General features: G+C 36.5%; 2 protein-coding genes across 4 annotated transcripts in view; both read right to left on the minus strand.

Annotated features, from left to right (window-relative positions):
- LOC134665040 (nitric oxide synthase-like) overlaps positions 1-1447 on the minus strand; it is a 76833-nt gene extending 75386 nt beyond the window's left edge. Inside the window, exon 1 of the mRNA XM_063521822.1 lies at positions 1061-1447. Coding sequence (XP_063377892.1) covers positions 1061-1348 — 288 coding nt within the window. The 5' untranslated portion in view covers positions 1349-1447. The remainder of the gene's footprint in view (positions 1-1060) is intronic.
- A 7985-nt stretch (positions 1448-9432) lies between these two features.
- The window catches only part of LOC134665025 (nitric oxide synthase-like protein), a 57725-nt gene continuing 41533 nt past the window's right edge, over positions 9433-25624 (minus strand). For 2 of the 3 annotated variants that reach the window (XM_063521798.1, XM_063521797.1), the window contains exons 7-20: positions 17465-17579; positions 16157-16396; positions 15973-16077; positions 15831-15886; positions 13242-13354; positions 12920-13149; positions 12581-12829; positions 12341-12494; positions 10946-11115; positions 10648-10858; positions 10474-10561; positions 10124-10394; positions 9842-10033; positions 9433-9657 (exon numbers count right to left, since the gene is read on the minus strand). In XM_063521798.1, coding sequence (XP_063377868.1) covers positions 9547-9657; positions 9842-10033; positions 10124-10394; positions 10474-10561; positions 10648-10858; positions 10946-11115; positions 12341-12494; positions 12581-12829; positions 12920-13149; positions 13242-13354; positions 15831-15886; positions 15973-16077; positions 16157-16396; positions 17465-17579 — 2305 coding nt within the window. In that variant the 3' untranslated portion in view covers positions 9433-9546. The remainder of the gene's footprint in view (positions 9658-9841; positions 10034-10123; positions 10395-10473; positions 10562-10647; positions 10859-10945; positions 11116-12340; positions 12495-12580; positions 12830-12919; positions 13150-13241; positions 13355-15830; positions 15887-15972; positions 16078-16156; positions 16397-17464; positions 17580-25624) is intronic. The other variant, XM_063521795.1, reaches the window with a different exon arrangement.

Below are 25624 nucleotides of genomic sequence, written 5' to 3' on the forward strand. Positions count from 1 at the left end.
ATACAATATTGTTATTATTTTATACCAACGTAATACTACTTTGGCACGTGTCACGTGTCAAATAGCTTTCCTGTCATAAACTAGTTCGCGTTGCCATAAACTTGAGCTACAGATTTGACAAGTCGATAATCACAATGTGATTAGGCACAATGATTAGCATTACATCATCCTTTGATGGACCGCGGCTGAGACCGTTTTTTATAGATTTTCGGTAGTGTTTCGTCATGCCTAAATATATTTTATGATCTATTATTACACGAATCAGCAGGTCGGTGATTTGTGGCATGAATTTGACACGGTAGTTTTTTTTAGGAAAAATGTAGCGGACTATATATCAGTCAAATGTTGTATATGTATTACTTTTATAAGCACTTATTTATTTAAAAAAGTACTGATAAAAGTGTTGTACTCGTACCTATCTGAAGTCAATATGTTTTTAAGCGACTCTGTCAATATGTTATATCTGTGAATATAATTAACATAAATGGCATATGCACAAATAGATACGATTGTCGTTCTTATAATTTTAATTCAGAATAATTACAAAGGCTTTTGAAAATTAACATGTTTAAATCGTCACAATTTGAAAACTTAACATTTTTATGATATGACAATAATTATTAATACAGCTATGTTCAAATATTTGTGATTAATTTTGTTTGTTCCGATTACTCAGAGAGCAACTCTATTTAAATGCTCGACTGCATGACCCTTGTCAACATAATGTTCAAGTTATTTGTTCAATAAATTATCGTGATCACAAGACATACCATATTTATATCTACTTATTTTTAACCGGCTTTCCCACACAGTAAAATGATGTCACCAATCTAACGAGATTGCAAATATTATTTTAAAATTTGTGACATTAAGTGATTTAAAATATTGTAATACCATATATTTCAATCATTAATTTACATATGTACATAATCAAAAAACAGCAGAACATATATGTTGTCAAAATTGTGGTTAGACATTAAAATCCATCAATAACTTCGGTGGTCATTTAAACGTCAACAGTATATTTTTTTTATATCAGTAAACAGAAAAAAATACTTACAATCAAAGCGATATCATTTTCCCTGGTGTGCAGCGTATCTAATGTCTGCAATGAGCTGTCCAAATAGTTTCGCAACTTCATTGGCTGGTTCAACTTCACACGCAAATTTTTCTTTTCATTCACACTTTCACCACTATTACCGCTGAAGGGACAAACCGCGGGAATGTGATTACCGTTAACAACGGGTTCCATTTTGTTAGCCGATTTTTTATTTGGTTTTAAAGTCTCTTTCTCCGAGTCATCCAGGGCCAAGTGACCCTTACCACAGCAGAGTAATGGATTTGACATTTATTTGGACACCGTTCGCACGTGTGAATTTCTTAAACTGAAAGATGTTTGACTCGGTCATAGTATATATGCTTGCCGGCGTTCGGAGCCATACTGAGTGGACGTTGTCTCGGCAACGCCGTCATTATAAACAGGGCAAAAAATATCAACAAGTTGTAACGTCACTAGTTACGTAGTGCTCGACGGAACTGCATGGGAACTTTAACAAAGTCGTCAAAGCGACTAAAGTATAATGTTTTTAACGCCTAAAACGCCTTTATTTATTTATTTATTTAAACTTTATTGCACAAAACATAAAAATAATGTACAAATGGCGAACTTAATGCCTAATGGCATTCTCTACCAGTCAACCATCGGGCCAAACAGAGACATGTAAAAATGGCATTTATCAATTTATTTATTTTATGGATGGTATTTATCAATTTTATAATACACGTTTCTACTTTTTTGAAAACGTCGCAAAGTTAGCTTAACCTGATGCCCCTATATGCCCTACAAGGTACCATTTAGCGATCAAATGGTGGCTACTTAACTCGTGCGTAGCTCATCTAGTTTGAAGAAAATTAATTAACGGCAAGTACTTTGTGCACTCGAGTTAATTGCGTCTAAATGTGCTAAATTAAGACACGGTTTTTGTCGAAAGAGTTTAGCGTGAGCTTTTAATGTAAGTTACATTAATGTTACTGGAAAAATACAACTTTAAAACTATATACAAACAAGTCTTCTATCTCATAAAGACCAATTTTACTGACTATCATGTTCACGTTTGTGACGACGTGCTCTAGTCTACACCAGAATCGGGCCACAATCGTGTTTGTATGAGATAATAATAATCTTCAAAGATTAGCGGGAGATGATGATACCTGATTTCCTTGTGATTATGATTTATTATTGGAATTTACAGTTATCAAATAAGGCCGTTGAACAGCCAAATGCGGGTTGCCGATAAGAATAGAAAACGCCCGCAGTTATGTTCGGAAGAATTCGAGCAGTATTTGTTTTGACAATTATTCATTGCAATTGTAGGTATGAATTTATTTCTGATTGTGATTCATTGCATACGTTTACATTTAAAAATAGGAGTAGGAATTTAGTACCAATAATAGTAGATTTTAATCTTTATTCTTCTCTTATTGTAACGTAATATCTACACCCAACGGCATATTGTTCTGAAGGTATCGATTATAAAGACGAGTTTTTCTGAAAATATTAGGTAGGTAATCTAACTTAATAACAAAACTTCCGTGAGACACAGACATAATATTAAATATATTAAAATCGGGTCACTAATGTGGGTTTTTCGACTTAAAATACGTGAGTGGCCCGTTCTTAATATATTTAATAGGTAATCTGTCTGACTAAAATTCAATATGAAAGGTCATCACACTACATTTAGTGGTATAAAAATTGACGCAAATATTTTACAAAAGCCATTAACATCTGATCTCCTTAGACAAATTTAGTTTAGTAAACTCTCTCTCTGTGGTCGCTCCCTCATGACTGAGGATCGTGATCATCGGTGGATGTGGATGCTCCACACCTGGTCTTTATGATCTGCCTCCAACGGTGCCTGTTCATCGCGTGTCTGACAACCGAGCAATAGTTGGTTGAGGATAGGGCCCCTTTTAATTGATCGCTCCATCTTGTTGGAGATCGTCCTCGGCTTCGTTTACCCTCCGTGTTTCCAACAATGATCAGCTTTTCAAGGCTTTCATCTCCCCTCCTCATTATGTGGCCGAAGTAGGACAGTATGCGCTGCTGGCAGACTGTAGACAGGCGAGTTCGGACACGAAGCTGTGAAAGGATCGATACATTGGTGCGGATGGCGGTCCAAGGTATCCTCAACATACGCCTTTACCACCACATCTCGAATGCATCGATCCTTTGGCTTTCTCGGGCTCGTATCGTCCACGTTTCCACGCCATACAGAAATATGGGGAATACTAGAACGCGTACTAGCCGGGTCTTGGTGGTGATGGTTATACCTCTCTTCTTCCAGATGACATTCAGTCTGGTCATCGCGTCCTTAGCCATACCAATACGCCACTTTATCTCAGGTAGTAGTTTAGTAATACCACTGTATATATCTTTTATGTAAATAAATGTATTTTCTCTTGACAAAAGAGGAAACCGGGATTTATTAATTTTGATATTTGTGATATTTTTCTTTAGCAAATATCAAATAATATTTCGTAAAACATTCGTTTGGAAGACACCGGTAAAAATAGTTCTCATGAATATTAATGAAGCTGCCGTGTAGGTATAAGTAGGTAATATAAGTATAATAATATCATTAGGTTTGTTATTTATGGTTTTTGTAAATGTAGTCTCACTTAGCACGTTCCATAAAAATGAGGTTCCTTTTTATTCTATAAGAACTCATAATACTAGTATATTTTTCAGTGCCAAACATTTTTATTTATTGTTGTGTTGGTAAGTACAAAATACGGTTGATTTAGGTCATCTTTCAAAGTATTAAAACCAGTGTATGATGGTCGTTCTTGTCTACGTGACAGCGTGATGAAACGGTGTCCGTCACTTTCTATCCCATGGTGTTAAAAGTGACAGTTATTTTATCACGTGGATAAAGATGGACAAAGCCATCCATAATATGCCGGCAGGATAATAAATGATAAACATTTAATTGAAATACGATTTTGTATGGAATAGAATATAGAATAACACAACGAAACACTCGAAATGAAATATGGTTATGTATAATGGGTATAAATCGGTTCATAAACGAAGACGCGTGCTTTGGTTCGTATTGTCATGATTAGGGTTTGCACGACGGATCCGAAATGTATGGGAAGATCCGCGGATCCGGATCCAGATCCGGATAATTTCATACATTTCGGATCCGGATTGCAAACCCTAGTCATGATATTAAAGTTTAGTTATGACAAATCTGCTATCTATATAATGACTTCACACAAAATTATGTTTTACCTTAGTGATTTATTGAATAGAATACGATCATACTAAGGTTCCGAACCTTACTCACATTAAAAGCATAAATTATATGCGTAGAAAAGGTTCAATGGCAAGATATACGAGTAGTCTGGGCTATAACCGCGAAAATCGAACTTCGTAAATTGCGGGCTTTTTTCTCTGTCACTCTAATTACGCCTTCATTGGAGTAAAAGAGAAAGATCACCGCAATTTGCGAATTTCTGTTTTGGCGGTAGCCCCTCTGATTTGGCAATCGCTTCGGCAAGTCGGCAACATAAACGTGTTTTACGTGTTGCTGACACTGTAAAATGTGCCGCACGCGCCGCTGCACCGCCCGCGCACCCCCCGCGCGCGCGACCGCCTCCTGTCCCTTCGAAGTCACGTCAGCGTGCATATGCTGACGTCGCCGGTCAGCCCGTCGCAGCTAACCGGGTCAATCCGCCTTCTAAGGCGTGTGAATCACGGGCTCCCCTTTTGGAGAAGTCCTCCCGCACCAATGTGGATAAGGAGGGATTCACACTGGTGGAAAGGAAGAGCAAGGCGCGCAGGGCGCCCCGTAAGACTCTGTGTGGCACTGCGGAACCGGTTAATTCTGGTCTACGAATTGCGACACCGAGTAAGGCGCTCTACGTGTCTCGCCTGCATTACTCCGCCGGGGCCGACGAGGTGGTGGAGTACGTCCGCCGGAAGACTGGCTACACGCTGAGGGTGCACCAGCTACAGTCGCGTCACTATGTGCACTTCAGTTCATTTGTGGTGCGCGTGCCGCGGCCGCTGCAGGACACCATCGCAAGCGCAGACTTCTGGCCGAAGGGTGTGGTGTTTCGGCGGTACCGGGGCAACCTGCCGAATCCTACACCAAGTCAGACGACGCAACGGAGCCACGCTGTTACGTCGTCCCCCAAATCTAATGTTTAATTTGTCTTTGGTTTTTATTTGTAGTTTATTTGTATTGTATCTTTTTTTTTTTTTGTAGTTTCACAGTGCCTTGGTTTTACTGTAATGCTGTGTTACTTATTTGACTAATAAATAAATAAATAAATAAATAAAGGAAATAACATTTTGTACATAGACAAGACATGCGTAGGTGTATTTTCTATATTTCGCCTTAAAATTTCATCTTTTATTTTTATTCAATAATTTATTTTATCAAAATCACAATTAACCTCTAGGTAAGTAATTTTCAATTATATTAGTATAAAGCTAATTCATTTTCATTTTATTTCAAAATGTGTGTTTTATTATTTGTATAACTGAAGGAATTATTATACTCTTAACATTGTCTTAAAATATTTGTGTTGTATGATAGAGACTCTCGTAAAGTTTTTGAGTAATTGGTGAAAAGTATACCTTTTTTCATTTTTAACCCCCCACGCAAAGAGGCGTATTATATATTTGACGCCAATGACTGTCTGACTTTCAGTCTGTGTGTCTGTCTGTGACTTGGTAGCTCTCCAACGGGGACCGATATCGATGCGGTTTATTAAAGTGAAAGCGAGTCTCCTTGTAGTTTGACAGTAATCGATCCAGCTGTTTGATTTGAAGAGTATGAGAGTTTTACCAGAATGATATAAGGCATAGTCGGCATGAATTTTAAAAAATTTTATTTATAATTTTTGATTACTTTAGCATTTTTTTATTTGCTAAAAACGCTTCGATAATATTTTTCTAGATATCATTCCGAACCCAATTAGGTATCATACGTATTTTTAGGTGCAGTATCTCTATTTTTTTACCATGTTTGTTGTTGTTTGACCGGCGAGTTGACCTTGTTGACTAGACTATGATAATCATCAATTTTACCTTATAATAATAATAATTTAGCCTTTATACGTCCCACTGCTGCGCACAGGTCTCCTCTCAAGCACAAGAAGGTTTGGGCTATAGTCCCCACGGTAGCCCAATGCGGATTGGGGACTTCACATACACCTTTGAATTTCTTCGCAGATGTATGCAGGTTTCCTCACGATGTTTTCCTTCACCGAATAGCTAGTGGTAAATATCAAATGATATTTCGTACATAAGTTCCGAAAAACTCATTGGTACTAGCCAGGATTTGGACCTCCGGATTGAAAGTCGGGCATCATATTATTTTACTATCGCAATTTGATTAAAGCTCCCTGTATTCGTTTCGAGCGTAAATGTCAGTCATTCTGAGTTACATCACAAAGACGTCTATTCAGTTGTAAGGTAAACGTGTACTGGTGCTCGACGCGGTCCCGGTATAATAAGTCATCTTGAAACTTAAGTCTTGTCAATAGAGGCGACATCAAGGTGTCATCTATTGGGCATTAGCATGTCGAGCACTAGTATGTTTACCGTATGTAGGGAAAATCCCGTTTCAGAATATTAACCAACCAATGGCCTTGTGGTGATGAGAAAAACGGGTTTCCTTATTTTTTACCTTAAAGGGATGAATAACTGAGTGCAATACTTACATATACATGGTTTTCCTGTATTCGAGCAGTTCACAAGATTGTATTAGCTTTTATTTAGTTTCAGGTCCCGTTATCTGTGTGTCAGTCTGTAATCAAATCTTGCAAGTTAAATTTTACCCACTTCCCGGTTTTAGGTGAAGCAGAAAATTTGCATACATAATGTAAGTCGGATGACAATGCAATATTTTGTGACCATCGAGCTGATGATAATGGAAACAGGAGATGGCCATAGGAACTCTGTGATAAAAACAACGCGACCTGATAGTGTTAGGAGTTTTTAGAATTGTCTCGATGATTATTAGTTGCATGTGGAAAGAAAAGTACAGTTAGCCATAAAAACTTGTACCAAACATGAAATTTTTGTCAAAGACTTATATTACGATGAAAAATAAATTCTGTCGAATTTTGAAGCAAAAAACCTAACGGATGGCCAAAAACTTTAATAGGAATAATGATCAGTACGTAACTACTGTGGTATACTTATAATGGCAAAGTGATATGTTGTCAAAATGTTACTATGGTATGTAATGGCAAAGTGATATGTTGTTAAAATGTGCTCTTCAAAAGTAGATAATATACTAATACTGTTTAGTAAGAGCTATAATTCAATGATCGTTTGTGCCTTTGGAATTCTCGTTCTAATTAAAAAAATAATTCAGTTTCTGTTTTTGCGGTTTAAAAGCACATGAGTTGATCCTTAAGGAGAAAAATGTCTTGTAAGTATGTAAAAATCGCGATGGATAATTAAAATGAAAGCTTAGGGTAAGATAATTAAACAATGTCGGTATTTTCGAATATGAAGGAACTTTATTTGATCAATTACAGACAAATGTATTGAAATTCAAGTATTATACTCGACAGCGTAACATGTTTAGTAGTCTTTATTATTTCAAATAGTGCATAATTATATTTAACATTTGCGTGATATGATTTAGACAGTAACATTATTATTATTTTATTCGTGCACTCTATTATAAGATATGAACTCAGTTATTTGTAGATATCCCGTTATTACAATAATAAGGTATAATTAGGTATTTTATATTTTAATGTAGAAATATTAGGTATCAGAAAAAGATTTTATTTGTATATTAAATTCTTGGAACATGAATAATAGAAAATATGAATACATTTCTTACAACTAATTTACAAGATCACAAATTTTCAACACTCACACCTAGCATAAAAGGACAGAACTTTTGGAATACCACAGAATGGAGACAATGTCGCAAATATTAAAGTTGGTTAAGTTTCTTAAACCGCCATGTGTAAATAAATACCAAAAGAAGGCAGTACTTATAAGTTAAGTATTGTAAGTTTTGACGTGATATTTTTATAAGGTGTTCGGCAATGACCATTTTTGATATTTTTCAACACATGTGATTATGATATAGTATGTACTATTACCATTTTAAGATATAAAATATTTTCTTCGATTAAATAACAATATATTACGTTTGCGACAAAAAAAAAATGAAAATAATCCCTGACTGCTGAAATAATGTACAGTTAAAATATAAAACTTAACTTACTTTTATTTACATAGTTATTAATAAATTAATATAATTATCTGTACAAAACTTAAAAATAGTAAGACTTGCTTAAAATATAAGTATCGTTGTATTATTCTATCTACGGAGAAAAGATGAAAAATATAATTTGTATTTTAATATTCTAAATGAAATGCAAGCAAGTACTTTGTTGGACAAAATTTTAGCTTGAAACACTTTTTTATTACATTGAAATATTGTTAACGATCATTTTCTATTAATGTTTATAGATCATTATATTCATTATTATGAAAAGTAGATAGCTTTTTAAAGAATATAGAAAATATAATGCATTGTGCGTTATTCACTTACAGACACCCTGCTTTACTTAATTCCAAAATATTACAATTTCACTTAGTAAAATGGAATCTGGTCATTTATTGCTACAATTAGCAAACCAAGTTACAATCACAGGAATAATTGCAAACAACGTAAATTATATTGCAATATAGGATTTTCACATTAAATATATATATCTCATTTTGCACAACCTATTTAAAATAGAGATCATTAAAACATTTGGCCGAAATTTGTTAACTAGATGTTTCTCTGGTGTTTATAATTACAATTGACTTCGCAAACTAAAACTAAAGCTCATCTGATAGCAATATAGCAAACTAAAACAAACGTTTATTATATCAAATCATGGATATAGTTAGGATATCAATTTTAAGTCTGGCTTTCAATATCTTATTACCGTCCCGTTGGGTTCATCACAATTTTTGAAAATTTTACCCATCAAGTTAAAAACCATGAAAGATTTTGCATTAAAATCTCAGCGGGTTTAGAAATGATCAGAGTTGCACGGTAGGAAATTACGAGTAAACATAAAATATGTATTACACAAAAGGACACCAGAGAACGGGCTGATTTGCCACGCCTGTGCTCTCATGAGCTATTTAATGCTATCAGAATTAGGGCAACTTGCACTATCCCACTAACCCGTAATTAACCGGTTAAACCATTAACCTAGTGTCAAATTGTACTGGTAACCATGATAACTCCTGGATGGTCAACGCGGTTAACCCCGGCTTAGTGGAATGGTGCAAGTGGGCCTTAGCGGTTAGACCAAAACCCTCATAATAATTATATGATATACGTATCAATGGAGTTTCAATAATTTCTCACCATCACTGGTCTGAATTTATGTTAAGTTTTCCGTAATCTTTCGATTTGGTATACTATATTGTATTATACTTGTTGTTAGTTGTGGTACTTGCTAGATGAGCGAGTTGGGTCTAAAGCGAGAGGACCGGCGTCAGGGCTGCGCGGCGACTCTGTTACGCCGTGCCGACTCCCGCGACGCGCTGTGTACCTCGGCGGTGCGGAGCGTGATGCCGAAGATGTCTTCATGGTAACGGTTCTCCTCCTTAGGAAGTATAAGTTGACATATGGTTAATAATATATTGTCGTCACCAACAAGAACATTTTTTCGACACCGTATTGTTTTCTCCCTTATTGATAGATTAGTGATTAAAAACCTTTTAAAATCAACTTAAGGTATGTCATAAATTTGAAGCATTTTAAACGTTTGGCCACAGGAATTTACCAACCTTTAACTTAAACATGAAGCTTTGAACTTGATCTTTAGTCATGTTGCTGTACTTCATTATGATTCCTCTGAGCTTTTGATTGACGTCCTCTGCCATTTTGCAGTCACCGCACACGTAGAAGTGTGCTCCCCGGTTTATTAATAAATCGTGAATTTCCTGTCCTTCTTTTTCAGCTAGCTCTTGAACGTACTTCTACAATAAAAAAAAATACATATTTTCAAATCGAGCTAAAACAAATAACATTTTATAAAATATTGAATAGTGTGTCGGTAATAAGAATACCTTTGGAATTTTCTTTTCCCTGGATAAAGCAAGGAAAACTTTGGTTAGGACATTGTCTCTCAAAGCTTGTTCCTTTTCTTCCCGATACAGGTCCATAGTCCTAGTTCTACATCCAAAGAAAAGCCAAACAGGGCCAATGTTACTGCGATTGCGAGAGTTCATGAGTGCTCTTCGATGGTGCCAGAAACCACGGAAAGGTGCAATGCCAGTTCCGGGCCCGATGAGGATTAATGGAACTGATAAGTCATCGGGAAGATGGAAGTTTGGCGCGCTGAAAATAAGTATTTGGTTAATATCTTCATTGAGCCTAGAGTTTAATGAAAATAACTGGGATTTATGATAAATAATACCTTCTAATAAACAAGTAAACTTCATCACCGGGCTTCCGGTCCATAAGGTAGTTGGAGCAAACGCCGTAGTGAATAGGGCCTTCTCCCTCTGTTAATAAATCAAATATAATTAATAAATACTTTTGTAAAATGTTAAAATTATAACAAGATTATTGGATTGATAGAAATTGTCACCTTGAGTTCTATACGTAACGACAGCCACTGTAAGATGTAATCGTTTGGGATGCGCAATAGGTGAAGACGATATGGAATAAAATCTCGGTTGCAGAGGTGACAATAGGGCAGCCAATAGGGATGCGCTTGGTCTAGCTGAAGGAAACTGTTCCAGTACTTCAGCTAATGTAGGGAAGTGGAAGTGCCGCCAATCTTCATATGCTCCAGGATCCTGGACAAAAATAAGTACAAAATAATTTAAAGATCAGGTAACATCTATCAAGCAAATAAACTTATATCATAAGATTAACACACTTACAGTGGCTAATAAATTGAGCTGTGTTCTCTCTTCCTCATTTTCACAGGTCGTAGCCAAATACTGCAAAAGTATCGTGGTTGGAGGAGTAGTAATGTCCAGAAAGCGTGTGAATAACTCTCGTACACTCACTATTGGCAATCTTTCATGTGGCTCCCAAGATTTTACCGGTCCTAAAAATATGCAATCAGTTATAGTGTTTAAAATATATAGTTAGGGAGGCGAATAGGGGAATTTTCGGCAATACTCGAGCGTGGCAGTTTAAGATATGAGAGATACCTTAGACCTAATAGAACAACCTTGTAAAGTATTTAGCTCTATATGTAGTGACGCGCGCCTAGGATAGACGATCAGATTAGTAAAAAAAAATGGATAGTCTGAAATACTCGAGCGCGTCAGATTAAGATATTGGGGGTTGATTTTAGTGTTTAAAGACTAAATTTAACTAATCTGACGATAAGTCCTTGACGCCGCCGAGTTATAGGGTCGCGAACTTGTAAAAAAAAAAACGTTAATCCGGCATTCTCGAGCGCGATTTTTTTTTTTGAAGAATATAATCTAAAACTTACTAAAAATACAAAATCTGCCGGTTTCCGCATGACCGGAAGTGTGGAGGAGCCATTTCGTCTTCCTAAGAACGCGTTGCGGCATATAAGTCGCGAACGATACATTTTACAAAAAAAAAAGTTTAAATAAACAAAAAGGTAATTTTATTTTACACAAAAAAGGTCTTTTTACATTTTTGTCCAAAGTTAAAACTTTTTGACTTGAAGCATCATAAAATCGGTCAGATTAAGAGAACCCACCAAAATTTTTGTCAGATTAAAAAAATATGCTTTCAGGATACCGAGATAAACCTCCCCTATGAAAAACTGACGCGCTCGAGTATTTCAAAAAAACTTTTTTTTTTGCATTTTCAAAAATTCATCGTAACTTATCGTCACGCCGAAATCGTCAGTTTTTTTAAAGGAAGCTTCCTTGGGGCCTACTTAACACCCCTTCCGAAAATCTGACGCGCTCGAGTAAATTTTTTTTTTTGCATTTTTGACTACTTTATTTGCCTACCCCCACCACGCAAACCGGCAGATTAGTATACCGTTGTTATCAGAGGCACTCGGGGCATACGTAGTATGAATATCTGACGCGCTCGAGAATGCCCAAGTAACTGTTTTTTTTTACATTTTTGAAAAACCGTACACGCCAAACCCACCGCTAAAATGGTTTTTGCCATACGAGCTTTTCTTTTCGAAATTATTTTATCTTTCGATTTTGATAGGTCTCGACGGCGCCGTTGAATTACGCCATTTAGCTACCTCGCCTCCCTAACATCATTGTATATGTATAACAGTGTTTTTATTCGTTATTATTTTTCCTCCTCATTTATGTGAGTTATCTTACCAGCTGATGTATGCGTTTCCTTCATAAGCTGCAGCTGCAAAGCTTCGTCGTAGTCATCAATGTCTTTTAAGCGGGCTAGCAAACTATCCACCAGTTCTTTACGATTGCAAGCAATTATACCAACGTGATCTCCAGGGTCATATTTCATTTCGTCCTGAAAGCAATAATTGATTGTTATAAAACTAGCATTGACAAATTACACGTGACATTAATATCTGTAATAATGTTGTTCAATATTACCTTTGGTTCCAGGTCAATAAATATAGTAGATCTTTCAGCTGATTCATCGCCCAAATCTTTATTCGCCCTAACCACGCACGTCACTAGTTGTCTATTTAAAGTCGATTGCAGGGCGACTGTCAAAGTCGGAGCTTTGTTTTCTGGATGTGTAAACCGAACAGTTTGCTCACTCAGTGCTACCGTTCCTAGCGCTCTCTTTGCTTCTTGTAGTGTTTCGTCATCGTCCAAGCAGAATGTTTCACAAGCAACCTACAAATAAGTAAAATATAAATACTTAAAAGTATATGTTTGATTATGGTTTTATATTTTAGGGATAAATTCGTGACAAAAAATACTCACGTTAAACACACTGGAAGCCCATTTCCTAAACGCCTGATCTTGTCCACACATCTCGTCACCAGTGGCCACGTCGTGGATCCTCTCGCCGCCGAGGTCACCCAGCAGTTTGTCCACATATTTACCAAAATTGCAGAAATTGGGGTATGCGCTGGAACCCAGAGCGAACACAGCAAAACGAACATTGCTGAGCGGCCCAAAACTATCAATGGACACCGTGTCAGTGGCGCTTCCTAAAACAATGGTGAAGTTTTTGTGTAAGCCAAAGAACTTGATACTTATAATGAGAACTTCTTATAGTGCTAACTAGTCATCTGTATCTTACCTTTAAGTGATTCCAATCGATTTAACTGTTTGGGATTCCCCACCGTAAATTTTTGCATTTCCATTTGGCTGTTAGCTTTAATGAAAGACTTAGGTGTCGGCATGTTTTGAGCCCTAAAATGTGTCAAAATGATATTATTTTTTTCTACGATAATACCAATGTTAGGATTTTAATACATTAAGGTGGTTCGCCTAGGTTACTCAAAACTTAACTCTCGCTAGATGGCACCACTTTTGCAAAATTTCAGGTTTTATTTTTTTGTGAAATGGTCATGGTATTTGTATACTTAAAAGTATGTTTCGCGCACTCTTTAAATAAATATTGAACAATTAAAGTAAACATTGAATACTTCATTGTGCAAAAACCACCTTTTTAATTCGACGGAGTGTTGCTGTCACGCTTTTTCCTAGTATTACTCACACATGCAAACAGTGTTTCCGTGATCCTTGTAGTAGACAATTTCACACAACGTAAGTATGTTGCATTGCAATAGCGTAACGGTATGTTCGTGGAAATAACTACGTGCAAGAGGATTGGGGTTCAAGACTGGTGCGAGTAGGTAATTTCTTTTTGTTTCTCCTTTGTGCTTACCTTTAAACGAGCAATTATTATATATATGTTACTGTAAAAGCCCGAAGTACGGCAAAACCTAGGATTTACCGGTAAAACCTAGGTTTTACCGATGCCGATCGGTAAAAGCCCGAAATGTTAAATCTTACTAGTTTACTTCGGGCTTTTACCAACACCGATATGGTAAATCCTAGGTCTTACCACGGCAACCGGTAAAGTTTGAATCATGCACTGATTCTTGAGATTATTAGATGAAAAGTAGGTAGGTTTGGATCTCCCGGTTCTGCTGAAGGTGAAAGAGAACTCTACTAGCCTGCATCGTGGCTAGGCACCCAGGTTTAGGTATAGTTAACTTTAAAACCGAATCTGCAGCTGGCCACTTTATTGAGTAATAGAAACGCGTTCCGTATGTGTTTCGCTTTCCAGATGACCAGGGTGCCTAGCCAAGGTGCCAATGGTTTACGCTCCGTAGCGACTGAAGCGCAGCCGTGTCTGTCGCATTAATATGGCAGAGTGATAGAGAGAGGTATTACCCTAACGTTCGCTACGGAGCGAACGACTGGCATCATGGCTAGGCACCCAGATTTAGGTATAGTTAAGATTACCGCCGAATCTGCAGCTGGCCACTGTATTGAGTAATAGAAAAGCGTTCCGTATGTGTTTCGCTTTCCAGATGACCAGGGTGCCTAGCCAAGATGCCAATGGTGTACGCTCCGTAGCGAACGAAGCGCAACCGTGTCTGTCGCATTAATATGACAGAGTGATAGAGAGAGGTATTACCCTAACGTTCGCTACGGAGCGAACGACTGGCATCTTGGCTAGGCACCCAGATTTAGGTATAGTTAAGTTTACCGCCGAATCTGCAACTGGCCACTGTATTGAGTAATAGAAACGCGTTCCGTATGTGTTTCGCTTTCCAGATGACCAGGGTGCCTAGCCAAGGTGCCAATGGTTTACGCTCCGTAGCGACCGAAGCGCAGCCGTGTCTGTCGCATTAATATGGCAGAGTGATAGAGACAGGTATTACCCTAACGTTCGCTACGGAGCGAACGACTGGCATCTTGGCTAGGCACACAGATTTAAACGCTTTTTAAAAATCAAAAAACTATTACTTATGAAAGCAGAAGAATATAAATGATCGTATTTGATTTATAATTGTTACATATTTGCCGTAACTTATTTTTAAAATGTGTTTTTCAATTAAAAGACACGTCAAGATTGTTTACCTTATTTCTAATGCTAAAAAAAACAAACTATAGTAATAATTGTGTTTTTCATTCATAGACAAAATCCATTATTTTATCCACAGGAAATTTTATATATCTCTTTTTTATTGCAGTGAGGATGTCCTGATTGTAAAAATAAGAGAGATTAGGTAGAGTATAATTTCTAATTTTCTTTGTCAAAAATAAACGAATACGTGTAGCCCATACCATACTTAATCAATCGATTTATGATAATAAGAAAAATTAAATAAAAATAAAAAAACAATACGAAATTTAGATGTAACAAAAATACAAAAAGTTATGTTCCAGCATACAATTGACTGGGGATCGAACCGGGAATCTTCCGTTTGTAAGCAAAAAAGCGACTGTTTGCATAACACGCCATGATAGTTCTTAGTTAAGCTGACGAACTTCGGGTATTTATTCTCGCTTAGGTCAATTAAGTACCTGTCAAACGTCAGTGTCAACAAAATTGCACTAAACATGACGGCACTCCAAATTCGCGCCGTGGTCAGCCCGGCAACGTCGGAAATGGTATGGCAACGTCGCAAATGTATCTGTACACGACATTTGTGACACACACATACGTAAAATTGATGAAAATTTAACTATGATTTTTGCATGATTTCTGTATGAAACATTGTTTTCCTGTTAATTTCGCGCAAACGAATATTCGAAGGAAGATAAATGCGGAAATATTTATGTACTAATAGTGTGTAGTTACTTAATGAGCTTTGATTGAATTTTGTATGAAAATCGAACCACCTTAAACTTATATGTTGTGTATTCTTACCCGGCATCTTCAACTTGATCTGCGTACAATATCTCGCAAAGATGTTCTCCGAAAGCCTAGAAGTAAAATATGTATCAACAGATAATGTAAATCAAAACTCAAATGGAGACAACACGTTACGTTGATTAAAATATTTACTTACCACACCGTTTTCTGGAGGATCACCATTTCCAAAAGTGGATGTAACAACCAACAAAAGCGCCTCGTGCTCTATTGAGGTTATATCGTAGTCTGCCATGCAATGGACCTAAAACAAAACAAGTTCTAAAGTTAGCTACTGCGGTGTTTCACTAGTACTTTATCTAGTTAGCAAACTAACAAAGTACCTGGGCGTTGAAGGCATGGCCAAATATGACTCCTAACTCCTTGGCGTATTGCTCAGATTTGCCGGTTTCGGTCGCATACAAAACCGTCGCCTTAATCCTCTTCGAAAGTGCCCGGCCGAACAGTTTGGATGTAAATTTGACAGCTCGAGCTATCTGCTTAAAGTGGAACTTTCTGTTTATCGGCCTTTTACCGGTGATTGGCTTTGACTTCTGCCATTGATGGGTCTTCCACGCTGGCTCCTAATTTACGCAAACAGGGGTTAATAGGTGAAATGTTGGCAAGCTTTTGTTTCTTAATCAAGCAAGATAGTGGTGGAGTTGGCGTTTTTATCTAGAGGAATGGTATGGTATATTTTTCGGAATTGATTAACGTTTAAGAGCCCATTAACGTGCACGCTAGCGCCACTACCAAATAATCGTGATCATTTAAATTTCACGAAAGATATTGAAAAAAGGGGGCCGCTACGTACTGTATTTTGTATTTAAGTAACTTTTGAATACATCAAACTAGTTCTCATGTTGCTAGATTCGTCAATCTATGCGTCCAAAGTTAAAACGGCCGTTTTTGTATTGAGTTCATAGACATGATCGACGAATCCAGCAACATAAAAACTATTTAGATGTATTCAAAAGGTGCTTTTTTTTTACGCCAAATAAACATTTTCTATTTCTATTCTATTTTTAGGGTTCCGTACCTCAAAAGGAAAAAACGGAACCTTATAGGATCACTCGTGCGTCTGTCTGTCTGTCCGTCTGTCACAGCCTATTTTCTCGGAAACTACTGGACCAATTAAGTTGACATTTGGTACACATATATAAATTAGTGACCCAAAGATGGACATATTTTTTTTTTAATTTTAAAATATATATGTTCGAAGTTATTTAAGAAAATAGCCAAAAAATGACCATCCCCCCCCCCTTTATCTCCGAAACTACTGGGTCTAAAATTTTGAAAAAAATACTCAAAATAGATCTTTACCTATAGATGACAGGAAAACCTATTAGAAATGTGCAGTCAAGCGTAAGTCGGACTTATGTACGGAACCCTACAAACGCGAGTCCTACTCGCACTTGGCCGGTTTTTTTTAAAATACAAAATACAGTAAGTAGCGGCCCCCTTTTTTCAATATCTTTCGTTAAATTGAAATAATCACGATTATTTAGCTGTGGCGCTAGTGTGCACGGTGATGTGCTCTTAATGCTGATTACAAAGAGCTCATTTATGTGTCGTTCGTATATGGTAACTATGTTAAATGTTTAAGTGAAACTTTAAGAGATGAAATGTTACTAAAACACCCAAGGACAGACCTGATATTCGTAGGAAGGTCTGAGATAATATAGCGCCATCTCCTGATGAAATACCGGTGTGACGGATGAGGACATCGGCGGAACGATCCATATCCAATCCGCTGGACAGCCCGATCTGCAGCAAACATATTCATGATAAACGGGATGTAATTTTTTAGGTGATACATGTTATACGCGATTGAACTCATTAGTGTGAGAAATTTTTGTTAAAAGAGTAACCCTGATATTGCATAAAAAAAGGTGAGGTGGGTCAATTTCTGAACACGATTTTTTTTCTGTCCGTGATGAAAATCGCGGGTTAGCATCAGATAATACTTACCATTTTTTTTTTACATAAAGAAGCCACACTTTCACACCGGGTTTCATATGAATTCACTGATTAATTGGTTTTTAGAGTACACTTAAAAATACCTAAAGGCTCAAATTACTACTCCCGTGCCCTGTCCGGAATCTACTTTTGAGCATAATGAAAAATCCTACGAAAAATTCTACATTAGTATCACTAATTTAGTGTCAAATACTTAAACTAGATGATATTTACTATCACTGAGCACATACACTATTAACTTCATTGTGGTAAATAACTCGTGATCGAAGTTTAAATTTTGTCCGAGCGCGCGAGTAAAATTTCGTCAGCAAAACTCAAAGGGCTCTGACAGCCGACGTCTGTATCTGAACCGCCTCGTGTCCCGCCTCACCTGTACTGGCAGTATTCGGCTATTTCTCAAAGCAAGCGGATGTACGTCAAGCCGCGGCGTGTTCGAGCAAATCGCATAAGTATTTCGGAATCCGGGTGGGCGACAATTTTTTTCTAATTTCGATGCCCCTTATAAATTTTATTTCCTACATAGCTTTTCAATAATAATTGTCATATTTAGGAGCCCTTTATGTATCTTTATGTAAGCGATAACATAACAGTTTGGTTAAACACGATTTAAGTTTTTGGCGAATTTTTTTATTACGATTTCTAATTTCTGTGCCCTAATTCCCATGGAATATTTACCTAAAACAGCTGATTAAGTGGCACGGGAATTAGAAAGTATTACATTTATTGTCAACAAATTTTTAATTGGGGGCACTGTAAGTTAATTGGCAATGTTTACGTCATATTATTATTACATATATATATATATATATATATATATATATATATATATATATATATATATATATATATATATATATATATATATTGTAATAGGGGAGGGTGAGCTCTGGGTAAGTGGTCCAGAACCCCCAAGATCTACCTACTTAAAAATTCAAAAATGCTTACGGCTAACTACGAGCATAGATAGGGTCGTGGTTTCTGCCACTATGGAGTGAGAATAGATATCCAAATATTTAAAGTAGGACGCCAGGATACTATACTCATCAAACGTATGACATATCCAAATGAAAATACAAATTTATTTACTAAATACTTTTATTCACTTTACATCACAATAAGACCTGCTGCGGCCTCGAGACTTAACATTTAAATTACGTACCGTAACTATTACTAATTAAATTTAACTTAAGTACATCTCAGGCATATTTGGGCCTGTAATACACACAAAATCCTACATAGGAATTGCAGGTTTCATATTAATAATAGAATTTACCATGTAGAAAGTTCACGTTAAAAAGAAATTCAGACTTAAATATTGTTTATCCTTTCCAGCAAAGGAACACAGTCACTAATGTAAATATAAGTTTTTAACTCACAGCTTTATCGAATAAACACTTCACCTCGAGTCCAAAAATTAAGTGGAGAAGACGGCTTCCCCTCTAGCATGGTGCGACACCACCCTAGATCTTCCAAAAGCCATAGGGCCAAGAGCCAAGGGAAGAGATAGGCCCAGCCAAAAGACAGGCCTAGCCAAAAGGACCCTAGAAACAAAGAGAATGTTCTAGGTTTTAGAGAGGTTATGTTATAAAAAGTTATATTTATATTTAATTGGGACAACGCGCGATTTAGCTTGCGGAAATAATGAGATTAAAAAATCCTTACCGGTTTCTAAGCCGAGTCCCTTATATTAGACACCAGACGTGGCGACGTAGGCCCACGCGGTGAAACAAGATGATGTCTCATCTTTGTCAAGGAATTGCTGGAAATTCACACCAAAACACGACATTAGCTAATTGCAATTGACAATAAACCACTTCGCTTTTCCTTCCGTATATTTAGAAAGTGTGGACAACTCACCAAGTTGGTTTGAAAGAGGTGAAAAGGTTATGCCGCCATTACCGTCGCATAGGAAGCTAGGTTAATCATATTTTGGGCCAAGCTGGAACAAAATATATCAACGATTAAAACATTGAACACCGAATTTAACCGAGTTTTAGGAAATATAATCTTTAAATAAAATACATACCCCATGAATTAATTGCCGACCTGATGTACAAATTACGTCTTACATCTTGTCACGCAAGATAGTAGTGATGAAGCGAAATTGAAATAGCAAAGCCACAGACAAAGTGGTGAATGGAAAACCTCCCATTCAATGACATCGCAACTGACCGGATCCAATTTACAGAAAACCGAAGTCACCAAAAATAAAAAGAATTACTAATTTCGAAAGCTAAAAATAAGGACATTATTTATAACTACGAATTGCAAAATATAAAAGAACACATACTAAATGTTTATTCATAAATACTCTTTATGTATGACTGATTGTCTGTGCAAAACCACAGACAACAAACCAACTGTCATTGACGTACGTCAATGTTTATTACGACAATAACAACACCGATTCAACCCGTATTACCAAGTCAAAGCTATTTATATGTAGTGTAACCATGTACAAATGTATTTCAATTGTGAAATGTGTAAACTCCAAAGAAAACAAGGTATTTATGTCCCAGCACAATGCAGGAACGAACAATGGATGCGCTAAATGCGACGATTTATAGATGATTGATGACCTACCATTCCGGTAAGTTTTATCCTCTAAATATAGCCAAAAGCGTATATGTGAGGATTAAAAACAACATTTCTGGTCTCCGACCTTGACCTATCTACTCTAATACTCGTGTAGAACGTATATTAACCACCAAATTCTTATCAAACAAACATCTACTTTTCTAACCTATAAAGTATCTATCTACAATAACATTCAGACGTTTATAACACTGGGTGGCTACCCTAAAGTGTTACAGTTCATCTTTAGTTGGGTTAAAAAAAATTTTTTTTTTGGAAAAAAAAATTTTTTTTTTTAATTTATACGTCTAATATGAAGTTACACCTTAACCTACCAAACTTAACCACGAGAACACAGATAATCCGTAAAGAAAACACCTTATGACAAAAATTATACCTATGACTTGGTGAATGGCCAATTCAACCAAGGAAAACTAACAACTAATTTTGATCCGGGTCTACTTATTCCTAGTGAACACTTACCTAAATCTAGAAGATGATGTCAAAGACGGCAACCCGAAAAATAACTTTCCCTTTATTAAAGAAATTGCCTATCACCGACAAAGGTGGAACTAAGTAAAGAGCTGCATCATCTAGCCAATACACAATTCCTATATCGACAAACAAAAGTTTAGTCACAGTTTATTGAGAACGTAGTCTCGTTTCACGATTTAATAATGTTTTATAGAGTAGTCCCACTTAAGGGTTTATAAGTAAAGTAAGGTTCTGTAGTTTATTCAGATTATTTACTGTTTTATGTCTTTATAAGGACATATCAAAGATTAAGATTGGTCCGTATGCATCCGGTACCAATATATATAGAATCAAATACATGGAACAATTACCCGGTCTGATGAAAACAAGCTTGCGCCAGGCTGCATTCAGTTCAGTAGGTAAGTTCAGTATTTTGTATCATATAGGATATTTCAAATTTAAATATTGAGCCAACAAGTGAAAAGACGAGTACCGCTACGAAGACGGCTCGGCTTCACCAGGACGTACAATATCTTTTATATGAAAGTTACCTAGAAGTTTTCCTTCTAAGGATTTTAAAGAGTATACAAGAGGACTTAATTTTTTATGAATGACACACTTGTCATAACGGGGCGCTAATTTAGCGGAGAAATGTTTTGCTGCATTTGACAATGGGAAACATCTTTTATAAACGATTTGTCCTTCTTCTAGTTCTACGTGACGCTTCCTCATGTTGTAATACCTAGCATTACGTTCATGGGAGGCGATCAACGAGTTACGCACTTTTTGATATATAGTTTTAAGCTCTTTAAGTTTTTCAGAAAACTCACCGCTGGTATCTAATTCGAGCGCGTTTTGATCTATAGGACCTTCACTATTATAAAGAGAACCATCTAGAATCATCTGACGACCATGTGTTAGAAAATACGGTGTATCTTTAGTTACTTCGTGACGAGCTGTATTTAATGCACATTGTATTTCCGATATGTTCTTATCCCAGTTACGGTGATCAGAACGCACGTATGAAGCAATAGTTCTTACAAGTTCACGGTTCACTCGTTCCGTTTGATTCGTCTGAGGATGATATCTAGGGTTATAGAAAATATGAGGGACATTATATTTGGACATTAAGTCTCGAAAGTCTTTTGAAGTAAATTGAACACCATTGTCGCAGAATATATATTTAGGAACCCCATGTATAAGAAATATCCCTTTTTCCATACACTTAACTATAGCTTTTGCAGTTATGTTGCGTAGTGGAAACAAAGTCACATACTTACTGAAATAATCAGCACATACAAAAAGATACTGATTTCTCAAATAAGACGGAGGAAAGGGACCAAGAATATCACAAGATATGGCTTCGCCTGGTGACGATATACGTCGGGGATTACCCATCAAGCCAGGACGAGCTAAATTAACAGGTTTATAAGTTTTACAAATTTCACAAGAATCGACGTATTCTTTCACGTCTTGAAACAACGTAGGCCAATAGTATAAGTCCGCTATTTTGGAATGGGTTTTAGCCACGCCAAAATGACCGGCAGTAGGATCATCATGATACTTATTTAAGATTTCATTTCGGTGCTCATAAGGGAGTACCAGCTTCCAGTCAAATTGAGCTGTCAGACGATACTTATTCTTAGAGTAACGGTAAAGTTTATCATTTTCAATTTTAAAGTTTGGAAAGAGAGAAGGTTTTTCAGATACCTTTTTATATATATCAAGATACCAAGGGTCTTGAATAGTAACAGAATTTATAGAACTGACATGAATACGAGAAAGACAGTCAGGTATGACATACTCTTTGCCCTTCCGATGAATAATTTCAAATTTAAAGAATTTATATTAAAAGTCTTATCCGTTTTGTAAATAATCTCCCTAACAATACGAGATTCGTTAGGAGATTGAAAGTCATCATCCGAACCAGACGACGCAGAAGGGCCTTGCTCATTCAACCGATCCAATAAAGAAGTAATTAACGTTTTCAACAGAAGTACCGCTTCGGTCTTCTGAGGCAACCGTGAAATACGACACAATAGATATTTGCAACGCGAGGATAGCCTGTCGATCGCCGCTGCTGATAATTCTCCTTTTGCTTCTAACTCTATCTCCTCTACCTTATGCTGACAGAGTTCTAATTCGGAAGCTTCATTACTTATTACCAAGTCCTGGAACTTTAGACTACCCTTTTTGGCTAAATCTGCAGTCTGTTTTAACGCTTGACACAGACTGGATCTACGTGAGATGGGATTAACCGGAAGTCTGCGAATCGCTAATTCATGTGACATTTCGTCTTTATGTAAATGGGTGATTTTACAACCAGCTTTTATGAAATCCATTTTTCAAGATTGATATGTAATATCAGAAGTAAGTCAGTATAGAGTTATAATATTTTAAAGATAAGTTAAAATTTTATTAGATTTTAACAGTTTTTAAGTATTTTAGAATATTGAGAAAATCTCTTTAAGTATAGCTAATTATTTAGCGTATAAAGTATAGCTTTATTTATAAGTTGGTTAAATTTATAAGTTTAACCTCCAACACAAACAACACTTTCAAACAACAACTTGCAATTCCCTTTACATATAAAAACCTTAATACTAAAATATTTCTAAAATGTTTCACTTGGAAATGTCATACTCCATAGGCCCCACGTTGGGCGCCACTGTAATAGGGGAGGGTGAGCTCTGGGTAAGTGGTCCAGAACCCCCAAGATCTACCTACTTAAAAATTCAAAAATGCTTACGGCTAACTACGAGCATAGATAGGGTCGTGGTTTCTGCCACTATGGAGTGAGAATAGATATCCAAATATTTAAAGTAGGACGCCAGGATACTATACTCATCAAACGTATGACATATCCAAATGAAAATACAAATTTATTTACTAAATACTTTTATTCACTTTACATCACAATAAGACCTGCTGCGGCCTCGAGACTTAACATTTAAATTACGTACCGTAACTATTACTAATTAAATTTAACTTAAGTACATCTCAGGCATATTTGGGCCTGTAATACACACAAAATCCTACATAGGAATTGCAGGTTTCATATTAATAATAGAATTTACCATGTAGAAAGTTCACGTTAAAAAGAAATTCAGACTTAAATATTGTTTATCCTTTCCAGCAAAGGAACACAGTCACTAATGTAAATATAAGTTTTTAACTCACAGCTTTATCGAATAAACACTTCACCTCGAGTCCAAAAATTAAGTGGAGAAGACGGCTTCCCCTCTAGCATGGTGCGACACCACCCTAGATCTTCCAAAAGCCATAGGGCCAAGAGCCAAGGGAAGAGATAGGCCCAGCCAAAAGACAGGCCTAGCCAAAAGGACCCTAGAAACAAAGAGAATGTTCTAGGTTTTAGAGAGGTTATGTTATAAAAAGTTATATTTATATTTAATTGGGACAACGCGCGATTTAGCTTGCGGAAATAATGAGATTAAAAAATCCTTACCGGTTTCTAAGCCGAGTCCCTTATATTAGACACCAGACGTGGCGACGTAGGCCCACGCGGTGAAACAAGATGATGTCTCATCTTTGTCAAGGAATTGCTGGAAATTCACACCAAAACACGACATTAGCTAATTGCAATTGACAATAAACCACTTCGCTTTTCCTTCCGTATATTTAGAAAGTGTGGACAACTCACCAAGTTGGTTTGAAAGAGGTGAAAAGGTTATGCCGCCATTACCGTCGCATAGGAAGCTAGGTTAATCATATTTTGGGCCAAGCTGGAACAAAATATATCAACGATTAAAACATTGAACACCGAATTTAACCGAGTTTTAGGAAATATAATCTTTAAATAAAATACATACCCCATGAATTAATTGCCGACCTGATGTACAAATTACGTCTTACATCTTGTCACGCAAGATAGTAGTGATGAAGCGAAATTGAAATAGCAAAGCCACAGACAAAGTGGTGAATGGAAAACCTCCCATTCAATGACATCGCAACTGACCGGATCCAATTTACAGAAAACCGAAGTCACCAAAAATAAAAAGAATTACTAATTTCGAAAGCTAAAAATAAGGACATTATTTATAACTACGAATTGCAAAATATAAAAGAACACATACTAAATGTTTATTCATAAATACTCTTTATGTATGACTGATTGTCTGTGCAAAACCACAGACAACAAACCAACTGTCATTGACGTACGTCAATGTTTATTACGACAATAACAACACCGATTCAACCCGTATTACCAAGTCAAAGCTATTTATATGTAGTGTAACCATGTACAAATGTATTTCAATTGTGAAATGTGTAAACTCCAAAGAAAACAAGGTATTTATGTCCCAGCACAATGCAGGAACGAACAATGGATGCGCTAAATGCGACGATTTATAGATGATTGATGACCTACCATTCCGGTAAGTTTTATCCTCTAAATATAGCCAAAAGCGTATATGTGAGGATTAAAAACAACATTTCTGGTCTCCGACCTTGACCTATCTACTCTAATACTCGTGTAGAACGTATATTAACCACCAAATTCTTATCAAACAAACATCTACTTTTCTAACCTATAAAGTATCTATCTACAATAACATTCAGACGTTTATAACACTGGGTGGCTACCCTAAAGTGTTACAATATATATTGGCATTGAATATATATTATATGTAATAATAATATGACGTATATCTTTCTATTTCTATAAGTACTATAGTACATACTTACAGGGTGGACCCGAATAACCCGGGCAATTTTAATACGTAAGGTAAGGTGGGGTAAGACGACACTGGGGTAAGACTATCACT

This window comes from Cydia fagiglandana, chromosome 6 (assembly GCF_963556715.1).
Source record: "Cydia fagiglandana chromosome 6, ilCydFagi1.1, whole genome shotgun sequence".
Classification (NCBI taxonomy): domain Eukaryota; kingdom Metazoa; phylum Arthropoda; class Insecta; order Lepidoptera; family Tortricidae; genus Cydia; species Cydia fagiglandana.